This window comes from Oncorhynchus mykiss, chromosome 2 (assembly GCF_057628025.1).
Source record: "Oncorhynchus mykiss isolate SJ-2025 chromosome 2, ASM5762802v1, whole genome shotgun sequence".
NCBI lineage: Eukaryota > Metazoa > Chordata > Actinopteri > Salmoniformes > Salmonidae > Oncorhynchus > Oncorhynchus mykiss.
In genome coordinates this window covers 66,123,841-66,145,072 of record NC_143023.1, presented here as the reverse complement: position 1 = coordinate 66,145,072, position 21,232 = coordinate 66,123,841, and the positions used below count along the sequence as shown (strand labels likewise).

Genomic DNA, 21,232 nt, shown 5'->3' with positions numbered 1-21,232 from the left:
AACCTTGTTATATTGTTCCTTCCCTGTGTGTTCTTTGAGTGCTCACTCTGAATGACGTCTGAGATGTCGGTAATCTTTTCTAAATGCCATAGAATCAGAGGGGTCATGTGCAGTTAATAAACCTGCAGTAAATCATCTGTCCTTAGGCTTGAGTGTTTAAAGTGGGGTTCATAGTTTGTGTAACTATTCAGGTATATGAATAATCATTATATCAGTGTTAAAATAAATCTTACTGAAATATATTTTTTGCATGATGTTTGTTGTCCCGAGCCAACATGTCTTATGCTGAAAAGTGGAGGCATTGAGAGAAGTCTTTTCCGGTAATCGTACGGGATGTATTTATGTGATTCAGTTTGCTGTGTCAATACTGTGACGTGGGTTAGACTAAATTGAGCCAGCTTCGCTGAGTTTTGGACCATTTCGCTTTGTATAATAATACATCCGCGGGAACATCAGGCTACACAACACTGACAACCTAACCCGGGCACTGTGAATGGAAACAAACAGACGGAGAGGAAAGGGAGATGGCAGAGACAGACAGAGAGGGACAGGGTTGTGTGAGAGAGGAGAGAGTAGTAGACAAGTAGACTTGGATGGAAATATGATGTCTGTTGAAAATGAGGCAGATGGTCAGAACGGAGTAAATGAAAGAAAGAAGGAAGAAGGCACACTCTTAAGAAAAAAGGGTTCCAAAAGGGTTCTTCAGCTGTCCCCATAAAGAGAACACTTTTTGGCTCCAGGTAAAACCCTTTTTGTTTCCAGGTAGAACTCTCTTGGGTTCCACGTGAAACCATCTGTGGAAAGGGTTCTACATGGAACCAAAAAGGGTTCAACCGGGAACCAAATAGGGTTTTTCAAAGTGTTCTCCTTTGGGGACAGCCAAAGAACCCTTTTTGGTCCTAGATAGCGCCTTTTTTCTAAGTGTATGGGCCTAAATGGAGAGAGAGCCTTGTCAACTTGCTCAGTGTCACAAAGAGTGAAAGCAGTGTAGGGCCCCATCCCCTCTTGAAGCTCAGGAACGACTTTTTGGCACCAAGACTGTAGATGTTCACAGTGGGACCAGTGTTGTATTGCTGCTATTTTGCTAAAAGCATTCAACAATGCATTTGATTAATGATTGCATCCTCTAGCTGAGAAAATTGCCTGCCTGCAGGATACACAACAGAGCATTTCCATGTACCGAGTCGTGTATTCAGCCTCACTTGATAGCACTTTAAAGGAGCCCATTTGTCCACTGTTGATACATGATACATGATGACGTAGGAGGTGACAATTTGCTTATAAGTCCTATATCTTGAAAACTTGATAGCTAACACTAATGAAAAAAATACCAAAATGTATTGTTTGGGTGGATTTTTCCTTTATGGGCCCTACTCCATCTGGAACTGCATGGACAAAAACACAGGCTTATGTATTGAAGATTATAATGACAGTGACACTGAACATGAATGTTTTTCTGTCACCACTGTCACTGGCCTCTTATTTACATTTGGCTGTCATTTACTCATGAGACTGTAATGTAGGTTACACATAAAAGAAACCGAATCCTGAAGTATCCTGTATCACCTGTGCAAGGCCCATCAACCCCCATCTGGCCCGACCACCTGGTTCATTATTGAACAGTGGTTAGATGGGTGTTTGATAGGCAAGCCAGACATACACCGGGCAGGTCTGTGATGAAGTGAAAGTAGACCCACTCAATTCTATCCAATTATAGGCTACTTTGAAGATTGAATGCCTATATTTTCTTTACCCACATTTTGAAGACAGCCTATCACACTTGGCCACGAGTTGCAGGTTGTGTTTTAATTAATGGGGCACACTTAGGCCTATCAGCTCCCAGCATCCTCATGCTCCCTCCCTTGTCACCTCAGCTTTCAGCGTCTATCCACGAGAAGGGAGGAGTTTTATAGCACCTGACTCTTTCTCACCACGTCAGCCAAAAAGCGGATCAGAGATGGACACCGACTGAGAGAGCAGCCTGTGCACACCGGCTGTGCCACACCTATATCATCACCATCCGAAATCAAAGATTTAGTTTCCACTGAATCTACAGCAACATGGGGGCTAAATCAATAGTCATGTTCAGTCAATAACACTAGCCTATTTCAATACACTCTTAGAAAAAAAGGTTGAAAATTGCATAGAGGGTTCTACCTAGAACCCTCTATGAAGGGTAATTCATAGAACCTTCTGTAAATTGTTCTACCTAGAACCCTCTATGACGGGTTCTTCTTATAAAATCCTCTATAAATGGCTCCACCATGAACCCTTTTATCATCTAAAAGTTATTTCTAGAACCCTCTATGAACGCTTCCACCAGTCGTAATAGCCTTTAAAAAAATGATTTATTACAATACATTACATATATCATTAGGCCTTTTGTTGAGGGCTTAGCTATACATTAAAACAGTGCTCTGAAACTCCTGGTTTACAGACCACATCAGGTCTTCACGTCACATTATGCTGGCTTGCAAAGTGATGTGTAATTCCTATTGGAATCCAGCCAGAGTGAGGATAGCCAACAATTGGTACTTTTAATCACCCACAACATGCATACAGAACACATGTCAGGGTAGGGAAGATTAATTAATGAGAGTACGTAAATGATCTAAACTGGAACATCAATCTCAGTAATGGGTGCAATAAGTCCAACTACTAACAGTTTGGTTTCATTTAGAAAAATGTATATTATTTATCTGTGTATAGCATAAGATTAATGAACTAATCAACCTACATGCAAAAACACAGATATTGAAACAAACAATTCTGAAAATCAACCTGCAATAGACCATGCTGGGAAATATCATAATGATGGGTGTGGTTTTGAGTCTTTTACTCTACACTCAACTCTGGTTGTAGGTTATTTCATGCCACTGAGTGTTAAGTTAACTTAACTCCTGAATCAACACTAGAAATGTTACACTGAATAATCAACGTGAGGTCAGTCAAACTGGCCAATTTACTGTGTACCACACATACTCCCTTCTATTATCCTACAATGCTCAATAAAATCACAGAAAATACTAATTCTAAAGATAGAAACCATGGCAAAGATATCAACTATGTCAGTACAGTATATATAAAATCAATAAGAGAATACCAGATACATTTAGCCTACAAATATGTCTTTATTGGTACAGTTTAAAACATGTTCACACCTATCTTTTTAAGATTACTCAAACTCCTGATGTTCAAGTTTAAACACGGAGGTAAAATAAAAATAAAAGTATTAATATTCAAAGTGTTCAATATATGTAGAACCTTTCTTACTTTCCAAAGAATCCTTATTTCCTTCCAAATAATCATAAAATAACCCTTTCTTCTAAAAACGGCTATTGGGATGAAAAAGGTTCTCGATAGAACCCTTTGCCTTTCAAAGAACCCACGGCTTCCAAAAAGGGCTCTTCAGATAAAAACGCTTCTTGGTAGAACCCTATCTCCGCAAAGAACCCTTTTGGAAAGAGTGTAGGCTACAATTCTGTCCAGACAGTGTTGATATCTAGGCCTACTGATTTCATGCAAACTGTTATTACGACTTCTCATAAAAGGGTATATTTTTCAAACTATGTCCAAGTGACTTCTCCTAGCCACCATGTCCAAGTAACTTCGCCTAGCCGCCCGTTGAAGAAGAATATAATATGTAGAGAGACAATTAATTACGAGGAGTAGGCTACATGAAATGTGCGCGCATAACGTTTTTTTAAATTCCATTGGTTTGATTTACTAGACTAGTCTATGTGAAACGAACAACGTCTCCCTTTCTCGCTCTCCCTCGTCTTTTACACACAAACACACACTCGACGTGCCTTGAACATTCGATCCTTGGGACTTATGCAAATACCAGTCAAATCATCCCATTGTGTATGCAATAGTCCTTGAGGTGAAAGGAGCGGATTACAAAGACAAAAGCGCACCAATAAAGCTATTATAGGCAGGTGGTAACCCGAAGTAACCATTCAGGACCGTTTGTGTATGGTTGAAAGGGCAAATAAAATGTTATACTATCGCAACGTGCTCAAGATGTTCTAAAAGCCACATTTCTTCATGAACCCAACCCCTTTTTCCCTCGCAAATCATGCGATTCAGAATAGCTACTCACTTCTTTCAGATCTCGCTGATTTATTTCTAACAGGTGGAGCACTATTTCTCTTCGGTATTCTCCCCCTCTGAACCGTGATAATAGCCTTTGATGCTCTCAAATCCAGTCCACTTTATGGCCGCGGAGCCTGTGCTGATGAACTGCGTGAGATTCCTTCCAGCACCACCACACTTTGAACAGCTCCATTGACGTCATAGCTCACCGGCTACGATGCCACTCCCTTTTCATAACGATCACCGCCAATCGAAAGGCAGAGACAATCCCTGAAGCCTCTCATGACGACCACTCTGGTGCTCGTTCGGGCAGTTGGGTTGTTTTTAACTCCATTAAATGCACTATTTGAATTAAGTAGAAATTCAAACGTGAGATTGCATGGCCCACTCACACACGCGTCCTGAAACCACTGGTCACTTCTCAGTGAGGTTCTAGTTCGCTTCTTCTGCGCTGTCACATTTCTTAGACTTCAATTCCCAGAATGCACAGTCGGCCACAGTGTTTCCATAGTTACCATAACATAACGTTGGAGTTTTTGTAGGCTACCAGCAGCAGGCAAGTAAGTGGCATAGCTCGTATCAGACACTAGTTAGCTAATTAACTGTTAGCTTCGACTTGAATGATAACATGACAAGTATTTGTGTTGTTGTTGTCATTACTGCAGGGTAAATAAAGAGCCTGTGAATATGGATGGTTGTGTGGTCCGTCTCCACACAGTGAAATTCAAGCCCAAAATAGATGGCAGCAGAGGTGACTTTACTGCACAGCCCATCAAAGTTCACTTCTACGAGCTGCTGGGAATCAGTGATGCCAATGAGCTCGTTCCACAGGTACTCGCAACTCCTGCCACTCCCCTGCATCCGTTTGCCTTCTTATTTAGACATACTACCTCGCTCACATTGAATAACTTGTGTGCATCTGTCCATCCCCTCCCTACCGTAGCGTCCCTTTTCCGCTGGAAACAGCACAAGTGTCATCAAACCCACCGACTCTATGATGAATTCCTCTCACAGGCAATCAGATTAATTATAGAGTGCAGTCCAAATGCATCCACTCTTCTGGAACCACTAAAAATAAACGACAGTAATGCCTGGCTCTGCCAAAGGGGTTAGGGAGTGTTGCTGTGTAGCCACGATGCAACATATAGAACAAATGCCCTTATGTTTGATCATTAGAAGATACTGTATAGTAGTGCAGCCAAGTCTGTATTCTCATGCGCATTTGTGTGGGTTGTGTGCATGTGTTGCTGCTTGCGGTTTACCCTCATCCTATTCATAGACACACACTGAACCTAGCTTCGGTTGTGAAGTTCATTTGTTGCGAAACCACTGTAGATGACTAAACAAATTATTGCAATAGCTACAGTAGAATAGGAGAGAGAGAGGGAGGGTAGAGAGAGAAAGGGAGAGAAAGGGAGAGAAAAATAGCAAGTGCACACATACAGGTGTTGGATCTTAATTTGACCAGTATTGTCACAGTAAAATAATCCTGCAGCAACAGGATTTGAACGCTTAGTCCATAATGTTGCTTGACTGACTGGTGGTTAGGCTATTAGCTGGACAAAATGAGGATATATGAAAAGTGCAATACTGTTAATATAACCAAGTGTTAGTTCAGGTCATCAGTAAATTTATGTGAATCATGAATCTCGTCTGCATTTAATTCTAAGCAACAAGAGTGTTCAAATTAAGATCTTACAACTGTACACGCACACAAAACACACACCATTATCTCTTTCTCGTCACCCATCTCATTTCCTCTCGTTCATACTTTCATTATGATATTCTTTCCACCCCTTCGACTTCTCTGCCTCCCATTTCCTGGCTCTCTGCCTCCCATTTCCTGGCTCTCTGCCTCCCACGAGCCTGTCTGTACAGATGCGTATTTTATGCATATAGGTCATATTATCATCAATAGTATTCCTCCTGCCGCAGGCCTTTAATTGTCCCATAACTATAATTATTAATTGATTACACTTTCAAATCCTGCTAAATCCCAGTGTCTTGGAAGAGTAGGATATGGAAGGGTTGTGTGTGTGTGTGTGTGTGTGTTCATGAGTGTGTGTGTTTTCCACAGGTAGAAAATAAGGATATCCTGAGTTCAGTGGTTGCTCTGTTTGATGTGTCGCTCCCTGATGTTGGCCCTCGAGATGTCCATGACACGGTATACAGCCATGGAATGCACACTATTATCCTGCTCAGGCAACCCTCAGGTATACTTCACTTTCTAAAGTATGGTTATTATTCACACAGTTAGAGTGGGCCTTTTTGGAGATAGACATCAGACATCAAACATGTTCTATAATGTCCTGCTCCATCTTTGTCTCAGCAACTCTCTCTCTCCACCCCTGCTCCTCTCTCTCTTCCCCCTGCTCCTTTCTCTCTTTCCACCTGCTCCTCTCTCTCTTTCCCCCTGCTCCTCTCTCTTCCCCCCCCCCGCTCCTCTCTCTCTTTCCCCCTGCTCCTCTCTCTTTTCCCCCCCCGCTCCTCTCTCTCTTTCCCCCTGCTCCTCTCTCTCTTTCCCCCTGCTCCTCTCTCTTTACCCCATGCTCATCTCTCTCTTTTTCCCCACTGCTCCTCTCTCCTCCCCCTGCTCCTCTCTCTTTACCCCATGCTCATCTCTCTCTTTTTCCCCACTGCTCCTCTCTCCTCCCCCTGCTCCTCTCTCTTTACCCCATGCTCATCTCTCTCTTTTTCCCCACTGCTCCTCTCTCCTCCCCTGCTCCTCTCTCTTTCCCCCTGCTCCTCTCTCTTTACCCCATGCTCATCTCTCTCTTTTTCCCCACTGCTCCTCTCTCCTCCCCCTGCTCCTCTCTCTTTACCCCATGCTCATCTCTCTCTTTTTCCCCACTGCTCCTCTCTCCTCCCCCTGCTCCTCTCTCTTTACCCCATGCTCATCTCTCTCTTTCCCCCTGCTCCTCTCTCTTTACCCCATGCTCATCTCTCTCTTTTTCCCCACTGCTCCTCTCTCCTCCCCCTGCTCCTCTCTCTTTACCCCATGCTCATCTCTCTCTTTTTCCCCACTGCTCCTCTTTCCTCCCCCTGCTCCTCTCTCTCTTTACCGCTGCTCCTCTCTCTCTTTCCCCCGCTCTTCTATCTCTTTCCCCCTGGTCCTCTCTCTCTACCCCATGCTCATCTCTCTCTTTCTCCCCACTGCTCCTCTCTCTTCCCCCTGTTTCTCTCCCCCTGCTCCTCTCTCTCTCCACTGCTCCTCTCTCTTTCCCCCTGCTCCTCTCTCTCTTTCTCCACCTGCATCTCTCTCTCTTTCTCCACCTGCATCTCTCTCTCTTTCTCCACCTGCATCTCTCTCTCTTTACCGCTGCTCCTCTCTCTTTCCCCCTGCTCCTCTCTCTCTTTCCCCCTGCTCCTCTCTCTCTTTCCCCCTGCTCATCTCTCTCTTTACCGCTGCTCCTCTCTCTCTTTCCCCCGCTCTTCTATCTCTTTCCCCCTGGTCCTCTCTCTCTACCCCATGCTCATCTCTCTCTTTCTCCCCACTGCTCCTCTCTCCTCCCCCTGTTTCTCTCCCCCTGCTCCTCTCTCTCTCCACTGCTCCTCTCTCTTTCCCCCTGCTCCTCTCTCTCTTTCTCCACCTGCATCTCTCTCTCTTTCTCCACCTGCATCTCTCTCTCTTTCTCCACCTGCATCTCTCTCTCTTTACCGCTGCTCCTCTCTCTCTTTCCCCCTGCTCCTCTCTCTCTTTCCCCCTGCTCCTCTCTGTCTTTCTCCCCCTGCTCCTCTCTCTCTTTCCCCCTGCTCCTCTCTCTCTTTCCCCCTGCTCCTCTCTGTCTTTCTCCCCCTGCTCCTCTCTCTCTTTCTCCCCCTGCATCTCTCTCTCTTTACTGCTGCTCCTCTCTCTCTTTCCCCCTGCTCCTCTCTCTCTTTCCCCCTGGTCCTCTCTGTCTTTCTCCCCCTGCTCCTCTCTCTCTTTCTCCCCCTGCATCTCTCTCTCTTTACCGCTGCTCCTCTCTCTCTTTCCGCCTGCTCCTCTACCTCTACCCCATGCTCATCTCTCTTTCTCCCCACTGCTCCTCTCTCTCTTTCCCCCTGCTCCTCTCTCTCTTTCCCCCGCTCTTCTATCTCTTTCCCCCTGGTCCTCTCTCTCTACCCCATGCTCAGCTCTCTCTTTCTCCCCACTTTCTCCCCACTGCTCCTCTCTCTTCCCCCTGTTTCTCTCCCCCTGCTCCTCTCTCTCTTTCTTTCTCCCTGCCCTTCTCTCTCTTTCCTCCTCTCACCCCCACACCTCTCTTTCTTTCCCCCTGCTCTTCTCTCTCTTTCTCCCCCTCTGCTCCTCTCTCTCTTTCCTCACTGCTCCTCTCTCGCTTTCCCCCTGCTCCTCTCTCTTCCCCCTGCTCCTCGCTCTCTTTCCCCCTGCTCTTCTCTTTCTTTCTCCCCCTCTGCTCCTCTCTCTCTTTCCCCACTGCTCCTCTCTCGCTTTCCCCCTGTTCCTTTCTCTCTCCAGATGTTTTAGAAGAGTACAGAAGCAGACCACTGCCCATTCCTCGACGGGAACCGGTGAGGTCCCATGTACCTGCAGTGGTAAATGGGGATAGAGAATCAGAGGGACGATACCTCCAAGTGTTCAGCGAATCAGAAGACAGTTCAGATGACAGCTCTGATGAGCATGAAGATGGCGAGGAGGGCACAGAGCCCAGGTACAGTGCTACAGTAACTCATGCATCACATTTTACTGCTTTTGACCCACTGTTACATTGGCTCATAGTACTGTAACACTCCTGATTTCAAAAAGCTCTTCTTGGTATTGGCAGGTGTGTTGATCCATGAGCTCACACTAATACATGATGGATCTATATAGCACTGACTTAGAATGCCAACATCAGTCTCACTAATCCCTAAACAATTCAAGCATTTAAGACAAACGAATGAATGAACAAACAAACGAATGAATGAAATAAGGGATTTATGCACATTGAAGTCATTTCCAAATGCATTGCCGTAGTAAGTGCCATGGAAATTATATTTATTGGTCTGAATACTGGGTTGAAGATTAATATAAAGGTAGATCCTCAGGGGAACCATAAAGCTGATATAATTGTTTGGTGCCTAAATAGGATGGGCTGAAAGACAAGAACAGAAGAGGGGCTACCAGAATCCCTGCTCTGGAATAACAGGGCAGATCCAACTTTGACCCTAAATCCAATGAGATTGTGTTTTTGTTGTTGTTGATTTTACTTTGAATTCACGTTAGTTGACAAGCTTCCTGCCATCCAGGACCTATATACTAGGCAGTGTCAGAGGAAAGCCCAGAAAATTGTCAGAGACTCCAGTCAGCCAAGTTATAGACTGTTTTCTCTGCTACCTCACGGCAAGCATACCGGAGTGCCAAGTCTAGTACCAAAAGGCTCCTCAACAGCTTCTACCCCCAAGCCATTAGACTGCTGAACAATTCATAAAAATCGCCACCGGACAATTTACATTGACCCCCCCCCCCTTGCACACTGCTACTTGCTGTTTGTTTGTTATCTATTCATGGTCGCTTCGCACCCACCTACATGTACAGATTACCTCAACTAGCTTGTACCTCCGCACACTGACTCGGTACCGATGCCCCCTGTATATAGCCTCGTTATTCTTACAATTAATTTTTATTTTAGCCTACTTGGTAAATATTTTCTTCTTCTTGAACGGCACTGTTGGTTAACATAACCTTTTGCAGCCAAACACACTTGTGGCATTCTTTCTACGATGGAAATCAAGTAGTGTTGGGAAAGTTCTTCCCAACACTGTTGCAGAAGTTCCCACAAATGTGTTGCACTTGTAGGTTGCTTTGCGTTCACCCTTTCTGCCCAGTTCATCTCAAACCAGCTCCATGGGGTTTAAGGCTGGCCATTCACACGATTTGAAGCCTACTGTCTTGTTCTTTTCTTCTAAAGTAGTTCTGACATAGCCTGAAGGTATGTTTTGGGTCATTATCTTGCTGTACGATGAACCTCTGCAAAAGGCTGTGATAGCCGTTTTGGTTCAGGGTGCCACTCACTCTGTGCAAGTCGCCAACTCTGGATCCAGCAAAAGTGCACCAGACCATCACGCTTCCTCCTCCATGTTTGCTGTCACACACTGAGGAACCATCCTTCCGCCTACTTGACGGCATACAAAAACCCTGCACGATGAACCGAAGAGTTCACATTTTGATTTATCGGTCCAGAAGACCCCCTTTAGGTCTTCAGTTGTCTGCTGGCAGTGCTTCGTGGCCCAGGCAAGCCTCTTTCTTATTTTGTCATCTTAGCAATGGCTTTCTTACTGCCACTCGACGGCTCAAACCTACAGCTCGAAGTCTTCTCTTCACAGTTGAAACAGACTTGCTTACGTTGACCAGTGTCAAGCTGTGTTTGAAGCGGTTGTCCTGTGAGCCACCTGTCACGCAAGCTGTTGACTCTCAGAAACACCCGATTCTGTTGTGGCTTTGGGTCTGACAGACCTCTTCCCGTCAGAGTCTCCAAGTGCCTTTTGATGGTGTATGAAACTGTACTCAATGACACCTTGGCTTACTTTGCAACTTCTCTAAAGGAAAGAACTACACTTTTAAGGGTTATAGTGGTCTGTCTGTCTTGCTTTGTTAATTGTATCCCCCTCTCACCATTATGATAGCAATATACTACTTCCTGCAGTACAACACTGTCCAAATAATGCTTAAGGTCTTGTAAGTCAGGATTTCACGGTAAAGTCTACACTCGGCGCAAAAAAAGTTTGATTTGATTTTGATTTGATTTCAAATCAATCCAATGTAAATCAAAACTAAACCTTGGACTGACTTCTGTGCCCAGTGAGTAGTGTCCGACTGTGTTTGAGTGTATTACATACGTTGTGGCGTGGTCTGAGGACTGTGAGTTGTCCGCTTGTTGTGTCAATATCCTCCAGGTGTGTGTGTTCATGTGCGCACATATGCGGGTGTGCGTGTGAGAGTGCATGTGTGAGCGTAAGTGTGTTGATAGCTGTAAGGTTGTGTCTCTGCATTTTGATGTGATGCTAATGGACATGAATGACAAATGAGGGCAAAGTAAACCCAAGGCGAGACCCGGCTAACAAGAGCGACTCTATTAAAGATAATGAGATTACGGGACTATGAGGATATATCCACTCCCAAGGCTGACACTGCTGTCAGCCAAGTGCTCTCACTTGTCCAACTAGAGTTTAGCTTCCCTGCAGCAGAGCAGAGCAGAGCAGAGCAGAGCAGGCCCAACTAACATTAGCACTGATGCTCTGGAGATGACATTTCCTGGAAGGGAGAGTCCATGTAAAAACACCCACTACTCAGTTCCTGCCTGCAGTACAGCTTTATCACAGGGAAGACACAAACCTATACAGAGCTTTTAGAGCATGGAAACATTATGATATGTAACTTGTGTGCCGACACCGTTTTGCAGATTGATTATCAGACAGCAGAGGCATGGCTAAATATCTTCTCGTGATTTGTAGTGAAAAACCTTGTAGTGTTTGTTTACTAGCTTGTGTGCCTCGGTGTGCCTCATTAGCTTGTGTAGCAGTCGCCATACCTCTAGTCGTCTTATAGTAGGAGGACTGTTTGGCCCAGTTAGTCCCTCTCTGTGTGTCTAACTGTGCAGGGATCCATCCCTGTAGGTCTGCGTGGGAGACCTTCTGTACGGGGCTGGAGGAGTTCCTGGCCAGGGCACGGGAGCGGAGGGCACAGAGAGACACTCCAGGAGACGACCAGCCACTCCTGCCCACAGCTGTGGGAGCTGAGTCACTCATCGTAGGGGCTGCAGCGTACGAGTTAAAGACATTGTGAGTAGCAGTATGAGGGCAGGCGTAAGACATCAGGTACACAGGGATATGTGGTACTATGGAAAAATGAACAAAGATTACAGTCAAAATGTAACACAGGAAAATGATCCTAGGTGAGGTGATGGGGCTTTCGGTGAAAACTTGGGACAGGTTACACCCTGAAAGAGTTACTATACTTTTTGCTGAGCTCTAGCCCAGGTTTTGCCACAGGAACATCATTTCCTTGTCTGTCTTCATCTACATTTCTCTCCCAAAATCGGTTTCCTGTTATTTATCCTTTTTCAGTCCTCTGTCAACAGCATAGGAATTCCTGAGCACCTGTCTCTGTTTTTGCACAGAAGAAAATGCATTTACATCAGGGTGTGGAACCATGTTTTCAACATTCTATTTGAACCCACATTTTTATGTATCTGGTAGGACATATTAAAATGGAATGTTTTTGCCCCAAGGCCGTCCGGGAAGTGCCCTTAAACACAATGACCCAGTCAGTATAGGGAATAGACTGGGTACAGTGTCGAGCAGGCATTACCATTTCCATCCATCCTCTCCTCTTGGACTGGGTGGATTCCTTCCAGGTTTTTTAAAGAGTTTAAAAAAAATGTATATCTTCAAGCTGAAAGAGGCCTTGTCATTATAAGTCCCCTTCTGGAAGTCAAGTCTAGGTCCCACCCTTTGTGGCCTGCATCCCTCCCACACCCTCTCGGCTTGCCTGCCTTTATTTCCAGAAGATGGCTGAACTGAACACTGCGCTGAGCTGTGAGGGAGGTAGTGTGTAATTACCTCCCAATGAGAGAGCAGCAGCAGCATTCTGCTTCCCTTCCCACTGCTGCCCCCACCCTCCCCTCTCCTCTCCCTGCCAATGGCTTCCACCTCTCCCCTCTGCCAACCCGAGCCTCCACACTTTCACAGTTTGTCCAGTGAAGTGGATGGTGGTGGCAGAGTGAGAAACTGTGCTTAGAGTCTGCAGCTCAACAGTGTTTCAGATCTTCTGCTTTAGAGGCACACCAGTCCATTGAACGTGGTCCTTAAAATTGGAACTGTAATATTAATCACAATTGGAAGTATTACCCCTAGTGGTTACTTATGGACATAACAAGCAGTATTAACAGAGATGGTAATGGCCATAAGGAGAGGGATCAACTCAGTTATAGACGCTTGCTAGCTAATCGTCATAACTGGTGGGATCATCACTAATGCATGCAATGCAGGAGTATAAGAGCATCACTGGTAATGGGGATGATAGGAGTGTGGCCATCATGTGCATTACCGCTAAAGTAATGGCTATTGGCGGAAATATGGACATGCCATTGAGCAAAAGCAAACAACAACACTACTGGGAAACGCAAAGGTCTGACCTCTCTTTCACCCTACCAGGTCAACAGGAGAGAAGGTGCTACAGTTATCTCTGATGGCTACCAGGAAGCGCTATCGGAACTGTGGAGTGGGTCGCTACATCATAGAGGTAGGGTGGGGCTGGGGCATGTGTTTGTCTGCTCAGTGGGAATATACAGTAGAGGTTCCCAGTAGCTATGTGAACCGTGCTTTAGTGAGAACCTGAAATCAGAAGAAATTCCCTCTGTAATGTTGGGCTATACTGGTTTGAAAAATACTAACTGGCAAATCCAGTTAAAAATAATATTACTAACTAAAAGTTGTACATGATGAAAGGTCAAAATGCTGTAACCACAGAGCGTTAACTATACAGAATGTACATTTTCTTTAACTATGAACCAGCGGTCTGTTATTATGTCAGGAGTTTGGGTGTGTCAGTCAAATCAAGGCAGCGCTCTTCTCTGTCTGCTGCGCAGTCATACAGCATCTCTGATCCTCTCTCTGTCTCTGTGCGGTTAGAGGGCCCCCTGCTTGCCATGAGAGGATTTGCAGATCTTTACAGTGAACTACTACTGTATGGTTCTGCAGTACCTGTCAGTTCCAAATCTACCAGCATCTGTGTTTGATGATGATATACTATTATAAAAGCTTAGCGTTGTTTTCGTTATTCCTCTGTGGTGGTCAGCTGCTAAAGACCCAATCAGTGTGTGGGGCCTACGATGCGTTCCTCGCTCACGCTGACACAGACGCGGTGGACTTCTTCTCACGCTGTGGCCTCACTGACGACGCCCTGCTCAACGACAAGTTCAGGTACTGAAACACATCCTCGCCGGCAGCAGTCTGCATGTTCAACATGTTGTTTACATCTTACCTCTGTCTATCTTTCATCAGAGAAGTGAGGGATGAGTGGACCAACACCACCCTAATGAGTTATCTACCTCCCTTCACCACAGGTGAGCCACCTGACATTTACCACATAGGGAGCTCCATACGGGTCATATCAATAAATCCAGCCTTTACCATCCTCTCTTCCTCTAGAGTCAGAGAGCCGTAACCCTGGGTTTTCCTTGATGCTGCCGGAGCTCAAGCTGGAGGTGGAGATGGCGTGAGTTAATTAAGCACACAACGTGACACTCCCCAGCTGTGGCCATAGAGACCACCCCTAACATTGTTTATTTGAGCAGAGACTATATAAAGTAGCACATAGGTTGCACAGCAATGTCTCAGTGTTATTACATGGTGGAACATAATGCATAGAAAGTGAGATCACACACTATGATTGTTGTGCCCTGTCAGAAGGTAATTGTTGTCTCCTCTATCTCTGTCAGGAGGACAAAGGCCCTGGCAGCCTATCAGCAGCAGGCCGTGTGTGTGACAAGGCTAGTCAGAGAGGTCAAGACCCTTAGAGAACAGGTGAGACTAATCAGCCACTCCTCCTTTGAGGATATCCTATGGAATATATAGCCTGGATAGATAACTGTACATCAAATCAAATTGTATTTGTCACATGCGCCGAATACAACAGGTGTAGATTTTACTGTGAAATATTTTCTTATGGGTCCTTTCCCAACAAGCCAGAGTTAAAAAGTCCGAAAATTAACAAACTAAAAATAGGTACACAATAAAATATACATCATGTGTATTTGTGTTAACACATTCAGCTGGAGTTACAGAGGAGAGATGTGGACAACCTGAACAATGAGCTGGACAAGGAGAGAGAGCGACGGCACAGAGTAGGTCCGTTTCACATGGGTTTATATACTCATATAATATACTCAGACATAGGCCCTACTCCGTTTTGATCAGACATATCCACAATGCTGTACAGAATTAAGATTATGTAGCATTGTTGTGCGTTGTTTGTGTGTACAGAGCAGCAGTTCTTGGAGTACAAACTAAGGAAGACACGACAGCTCCTAGAGAGGCAGGTGATTTACGAGTCAGGTCAGTGTGGCTAGCTCTGCCAACATGTTCTGATTGCATTGCTAGTCCTTCTAGCACCCTGCACTGGCCATACCAAGTTACTGATATCTCCATGAAGCTTTGTTGTTACAGTGCCTTGCGAAAGTATTCGGCCCCCTTGAACTTTGCGACCTTTTGCCACATTTCAGGCTTCAAACATAAAGATATAAAACTGTATTTTTTTGTGAAGAATCAACAACAAGTGGGACACAATCATGAAGTGGAACGACATTTATTGGATATTTCAAACTTTTTTAACAAATCAAAAACTGAAAAATTGGGTGTGCAAAATTATTCAGCCCCTTTACTTTCAGTGCAGCAAACTCTCTCCAGAAGTTCAGTGAGGATCTCTGAATGATCCAATGTTGACCTAAATGACTAATGATGATAAATACAATCCACCTGTGTGTAATCAAGTCTCCGTATAAATGCACCTGCACTGTGATAGTCTCAGAGGTCCGTTAAAAGCGCAGAGAGAATCATGAAGAACAAGGAACACACCAGGCAGGTCCGAGATACTGTTGTGAAGAAGTTTAAAGCCGGATTTGGATACAAAAAGATTTCCCAAGCTTTAAACATCCCAAGGAGCACTGTGCAAGCAATAATGTTGAAATGGAAGGAGTATCAGACCACTGCAAATCTACCAAGACCTGGCCGTCCCTCTAAACTTTCAGCTCATACAAGGAGAAGACTGATCAGAGATGCAGCCAAGAGGCCCATGATCACTCGTTTAAAGTTTGCCACAAGCCACCTGGGAGACACACCAAACATGTGGAAGAAGGTGCTCTGGTCAGATGAAACCAAAATTGAACTTTTTTGCCAACAATGCAAAACGTTATGTTTGGCGTAAAAGCAACACAGCTCATCACCCTGAACACACCATACCCACTGTCAAACATGGTGGTGGCAGCATCATGGTTTGGGCCTGCTTTTCTTCAGCAGGGACAGGGAAGATGGTTAAAATTGATGGGAAGATGGATGGAGCCAAATACAGGACCATTCTGGAAGAAAACCTGATGGAGTCTGCAAAAGACCTGAGACTGGGACGGAGATTTGTCTTCCAACAAGACAATGATCCAAAACATAAAGCAAAATCTACAATGGAATGGTTCAAAAATAAACATATCCAGGTGTTAGAATGGCCAAGTCAAAGTCCAGACCTGAATCCAATCGAGAATCTGTGGAAAGAACTGAAAACTGCTGTTCACAAATGCTCTCCATCCAACCTCACTGAGCTCGAGCTGTTTTGCAAGGAGGAATGGGAAAAAATGTCAGTCTCTCGATGTGCAAAACTGATAGAGACATACCCCAAGTGACTTACAGCTGTAATCGCAGCAAAAGGTGCTACAAAGTATTAACTTAAAGGGGCTGAATAATTTTGCACGCCCAATTTTTCAGTTTTTGATTTGTTAAAAAAGTTTGAAATATCCAATAAATGTCGTTCTACTTCATGATTGTGTCCCACTTGTTGTTGATTCTTCACAAAAGAATACAGTTTTATATCTTTATGTTTGAAGCCTGAAATGTGGCAAAAGGTCGCAAAGTTCAAGGGGGCCGAATACTTTCGCAAGGCACTGTATATTTATATCTATGTTTGAATGTGAACATTAAACAGTATTCATTTGCTTTAAGGATGTTCTGTTTTTCAGATGATCCCAACCAGAATGACCCGGAATCTCCCAGTGAACCCATCAGCTCACCTCCCAGTCCTTTGGACATGTCGCTAGATGCAGAGATGTAGGAGAGAGGCTGAAAATGAAATCAAGCTGAAAAAGATTCCGGTACAATTTGCAGGACAAGAGAAACAATGCTGTCTATTTTTGAAAAAAAAGGGCTCATAACTAATGGAATTTTCTATGTATTTATTTTCAGGGCACAAGAGCACTATTATGGATACAACAAGACTACACTGAGAGATCATATCATCTGTGTGTGTGTGTTACATGTCTACCTTAGTAGCTTTGGGGAAAGGAAAGTGAAATGCCCCCATTGAGAAAAAAGATTGACTGAATAAAGTAATTTAGAGCTCAGTTCAGTCTGTTAATTGTGTTTTATAGCACCTCAACACAGTTAAAACCCACTCTTATTAAAATCAAAATAAGTGAGGCTCATTGCTGTGGTTTTATTTTTTAGGAAGAAGTCAAGTTTAGAAAGACACGCAGAAAAACAGCAAAATGTGGGATTTGTCGCACAGTATACACTGTTTATACCTCATGTACAAGGTTGACTTTAAAAGATAGCTTGGTAAGACAGAAGGTAACCATCATTGTACATGTAGAGCTGCCTGTCAATGGGGTTGTAGCTCAGACTGGCCACACCGTTCTCAATCTTCTCCAGGGGAAGAGCCAGGGTGTTGTCGTCTTTACCTGTCGCTGTGTCAAACGCATAGAACACCTCCTCATGGAACCGGTCAATGTAACGGGTGGCATACAGTATTCCGCACACCATGAAGGCGTTAGTCACTGACTTCTTGAAGAGGCGCGTGGTCCAAGTGTGTGTCACGTTGAACGCCTCGCTGTCTAGCCGGCTCAGCACCAGGTTCCCATGGTTACCCTGTGTGCTGTAGATCACCCACAGGCCAGTCTCATCAGCAGCAAAGTCGGTGTCTGTCCAGTCTTTACAGTTGTAGTAGCAGTAGGGAAACTCGTTGTTGGTACCGATGTCTGGGATCTTCAGACGAGTTGTGACCTTGGTTTGTAGGTCATAGCGGCACAGCTCAGGGGAGTAGTAGCAGTTATAAAACACTGCCTCACCATACACCACCGTGCCGGAGCCCTGGATGGCATTAGCATGGCTGTAGGACGGTGCCACGGACACATCCTCGTGGTTCTTGGAGGCCATGAAGTCGTCGTAGGAGCGGTAGCGTCGAACGATGTTCCCCAGTCTGTGGCTGTTCACGAGGGGCTGAACCCAGTAGAACACCCCACTGCCCTCCTGGTCTTCCATGACCTGCTTGGCCTGGCGACCCCAGGACCCAGATGTATAGCTTTTGCCATACGGGCTGATCTTTGTGATCACAGGGGTACTGATGTTGGACATGATGCGTTGAGAGCAAACACCTTGCTTGCCTGGGAAAAGAGACAATGGAGTCAATCAGATGGTCATACAGTCAGGGCAGGATTGATTTTCTACATCAATAAAAGTCCAAATGATGGCAATCAACAACAAAAAATCCATAACATATTTTAGCTATCTCACATAAACATACATAAACACAACACTCACTTATGAACTCCTCTGGGATTGTCCTGCAGGACTCCACGCCATTCTTCAGCGAGCGGAGTTTTTCCTTCACCGTCTTCATGTTAAAGGTGTTTGACAAATGTATCTTATCTACCTCCTTACGTACCGTACCTATCTGGGAGACACAGTGAAGTGACAAAATTAGCATATTACACATTAGACTACCCAGAGAAAGACCTTGGCAAGCTCTCATTTCTTCCCCATTTGAGATGCATGTATAACCACCATGGCCAGATTGTATAACATGTTGTAATTCATCTATATATCTGTAGGTTGAGAGGGTTGTTGTTGTGATAGCATGTAAGATTGTCCAAAAAGACATGTACTAAAGCGAGCTACACTGTATGTACCTCTTGGGTCAGTTTCTGAGTCTGATCACTTGGCTTGTCTTGGTGTATAGAACTGATGTCTTCCTCCAGCTCCCTCAGTTCCTTAGCTAGCTGACGCAGGTGCAGGGCGGTGTACAGACCCTGGTTGTTCAGGTACTGGTACGGCTCCAGGCGAGCTGTCACATTCTTAATGATGGCCTGGATCTCAGGAAGCCTCTCGTTGGACAGCTTCACCTAAACAATCAGTTGAGAATATCAGCTATCAATCAACTTAAAACACACTAGTATTACCCTACGAGATAATTTTTTTAATATCCCATATCCAGGGTCATGTTGTTTGTGGAACAGGAAAACATTTCAGAACATAATCATAGCCCACTGTAACACGCCTTACCTGTGCCTGGAGGCTTTGCAGGTTGTCGCCACAGTCCTGCACCAGCTGCAGCACCCCCTCAAACTTCCTGGCAGGGAACGCCCAGACACTACTGTTGACCTGACATGAACATGAGTCATCCTTCTTCAAGCCAGGAATACGCTGGGCATCACCATTACTCTGTGTATGCACAGCATGCAGAGAAAAGCATGTTAAATTGTTCACACACACCAAAATAAAAACATCTACTTGAACAGAAATATGCTATCAATCCTTAAAAAAAAGAAGATATGAACAATTCAGGTGTGCTGTAATTACAATGAACATAAACCTGTGGAGGTTTAAAAAATATATTAGATGTATGATATAGGTCATGTAAAATAGTACACAGGCAGTGTGGACAAAGAGTAGCACTCACAGTCAATGTCAGGAGCAACAGGAGCAACAGCATGGTGGTCAGTGTTAGAGTACCCACGGCACACTGAAACGAAAAGGAACGACTTTGGCTTTTAAGCACACAGACACACAGATGTACACAGCCACAGATGTTACTACTTTTGCTGTAGAAGGCAGGTTTTTCTATGTAAATGCAGAGCTCGAGAAAGATCTAGCTCATCACTAGGATGTGAAACCATTAAACCAAAATATGGACATGTACTGTGGTTGTGGCGGAATCAGTGACAGGAAGTGTGTTCCATATTCCTACCTCTTTGTGCAATTCATGCTTCCCTTACTGCGCAACCCACTTTGCTGAGGTCTTCACATTTCACTAAAAAATATGTTATGAAACATGTGTGGACACATTTACATACCTGCATATCTACGCTGAGTGTACAAAACAATAAGAACACCTTCCTAATAGTGACTTGTTTCAGGAGAATAGGTGTATGTTGCGGGTCACTACTTCACAGCAGAGCCATTTTAATCTAAATGCATTTTTGGGGAGAAATGCCTTCTGGAACATTTGAACTTTCATGTGCCTTAATAACAGACTTGTATGCCATCTGTAAATACAAATATATGTGTTAAATTACAAGTCTAGCTGGTTTAGCCACATACAAAGAAAGCAACCTTCCATTAAGGCACAATTGGCTGAGATAATGAGTGGGCTGGACACACCGAGAGATGAGTTCGGATTGGTCTGCCATATAGCACGCTTCTGTCAATTTGACCTGGTCAGAATGTGTAGGTAATCCTGTCTATCGTGGCTTTTTTTAAATGCATTGTAGTAGAACTGTATACATGTTGCTCTCCACGTTCTGGAGGACCAAGTTTTGAAATCAGTGGAATTGAATTAGAGCATGATTGCTAAAGAGATGGAGAAAACACCTGTCTCCAGATTACATCTTCAAACTAAGTGCAACCATGGCATCCGTGACGATGTATACGGGTAAAATGGTCTAGCTAGCTACATTTTCAGATATTACAAGTTTCTAATTTTGACAAAGGCATTTTAATTTCAAATGAAAGTGTACTGTTAGCTAGCTAGCTAATGTTAGCTGGCTGGCTCGCTAGCTAACGATACGTGTATATGATCTTATTATTCCTATCTCAGAGCCATTTGCTTGGCTAGTTCGTCTAATGTTAGCTTGCTAACATTGAACCTGGTTGGTTAGCTACCTGCATATTCATGCAGGGTAGTGATGTCATGAGTTGGGATTATGGTTTATTGTGTACCTAGCTAGCTACATGTCTTATTAACAAAAGACTCCTCCACTATGCAAGTAACCATTTCTGTTGATAGACTTAGCTGGTTAATTCGCTCTGGCTTTCTGCTCCGATATCAGAACACGGGTAAGAGTCTAGCTAGCCACATTTTCAGATTGTCAAAATTTGAATTGTGTAACAAGTCGTTTTCATTTTAAGTTAAAGTGTACTGTTAGCTAGATAACGATATGTGTATGATATTATTCGTATTGCAGAACCATTTGCTTTGCTAGTTATAACCTAATGTTAGCTGGGTCATTCCAGAATTGGAGGACAAATGAGTCACTTTTGAAAAATGAACCCTTTATTTGATCATTTTCTGTTATGAAAAAAAAAAACTGGTAATAAACCGTCAAATTATTTGATTCCTCCAGCTCAAGCATCAAAAGTACACTTTTTATGATGTTTTGTGTGCTATGCTTGGCGCAAA

The 21,232-nt window shown here is 44.2% G+C and overlaps 3 protein-coding genes across 5 annotated transcripts in view; 1 reads left to right on the top strand and 2 right to left on the bottom strand.

The window, feature by feature from the left end:
• smpd3 (sphingomyelin phosphodiesterase 3) overlaps positions 1-4,634 on the bottom strand; it is a 32,919-nt gene extending 28,285 nt beyond the window's left edge. Inside the window, exon 1 of the mRNA XM_036953530.2 lies at positions 4,103-4,634. The gene's annotated coding sequence lies outside the window, so the exon portion shown is untranslated. The remainder of the gene's footprint in view (positions 1-4,102) is intronic.
• A 15-nt stretch (positions 4,635-4,649) lies between these two features.
• Positions 4,650-17,180, top strand: si:dkeyp-50b9.1 (uncharacterized). Of its 3 annotated transcripts, none has more exons than XM_090205308.1 (12): positions 4,650-4,926; positions 6,173-6,308; positions 8,555-8,747; positions 11,692-11,856; positions 13,231-13,318; positions 13,874-13,998; positions 14,080-14,141; positions 14,227-14,293; positions 14,517-14,601; positions 14,850-14,921; positions 15,061-15,132; positions 16,800-17,180. In XM_090205308.1, the coding sequence occupies exons 1-11, from the start codon at positions 4,783-4,785 to the stop codon at positions 15,085-15,087; spliced, it is 1,164 nt and encodes a 387-aa protein (XP_090061434.1). In that variant the 5' UTR covers positions 4,650-4,782; the 3' UTR covers positions 15,088-15,132; positions 16,800-17,180. The 3 variants fall into 3 exon arrangements, with proteins under 3 accessions (XP_090061434.1, XP_090061432.1, XP_090061440.1); XM_090205306.1 differs by having other exon boundaries at positions 14,850-14,925; XM_090205314.1 differs by lacking the exons at positions 4,650-4,926; positions 6,173-6,308; positions 8,555-8,747; positions 11,692-11,856 and adding an exon at positions 12,769-12,970 and having other exon boundaries at positions 14,850-14,925; positions 16,800-16,978.
• Positions 17,181-17,252: 72 nt separating this feature from the next.
• Positions 17,253-19,793, bottom strand: si:ch211-194m7.8 (olfactomedin-4). Its single transcript, XM_021568771.3, has 5 exons — positions 19,514-19,793; positions 19,117-19,275; positions 18,744-18,956; positions 18,376-18,508; positions 17,253-18,218 (listed from the first exon to the last, which is right to left on the bottom strand). The coding sequence occupies exons 1-5, from the start codon at positions 19,544-19,546 to the stop codon at positions 17,380-17,382; spliced, it is 1,377 nt and encodes a 458-aa protein (XP_021424446.1). The 5' UTR covers positions 19,547-19,793; the 3' UTR covers positions 17,253-17,379.
• Between the last annotated feature and the right edge of the window lie 1,439 nt (positions 19,794-21,232).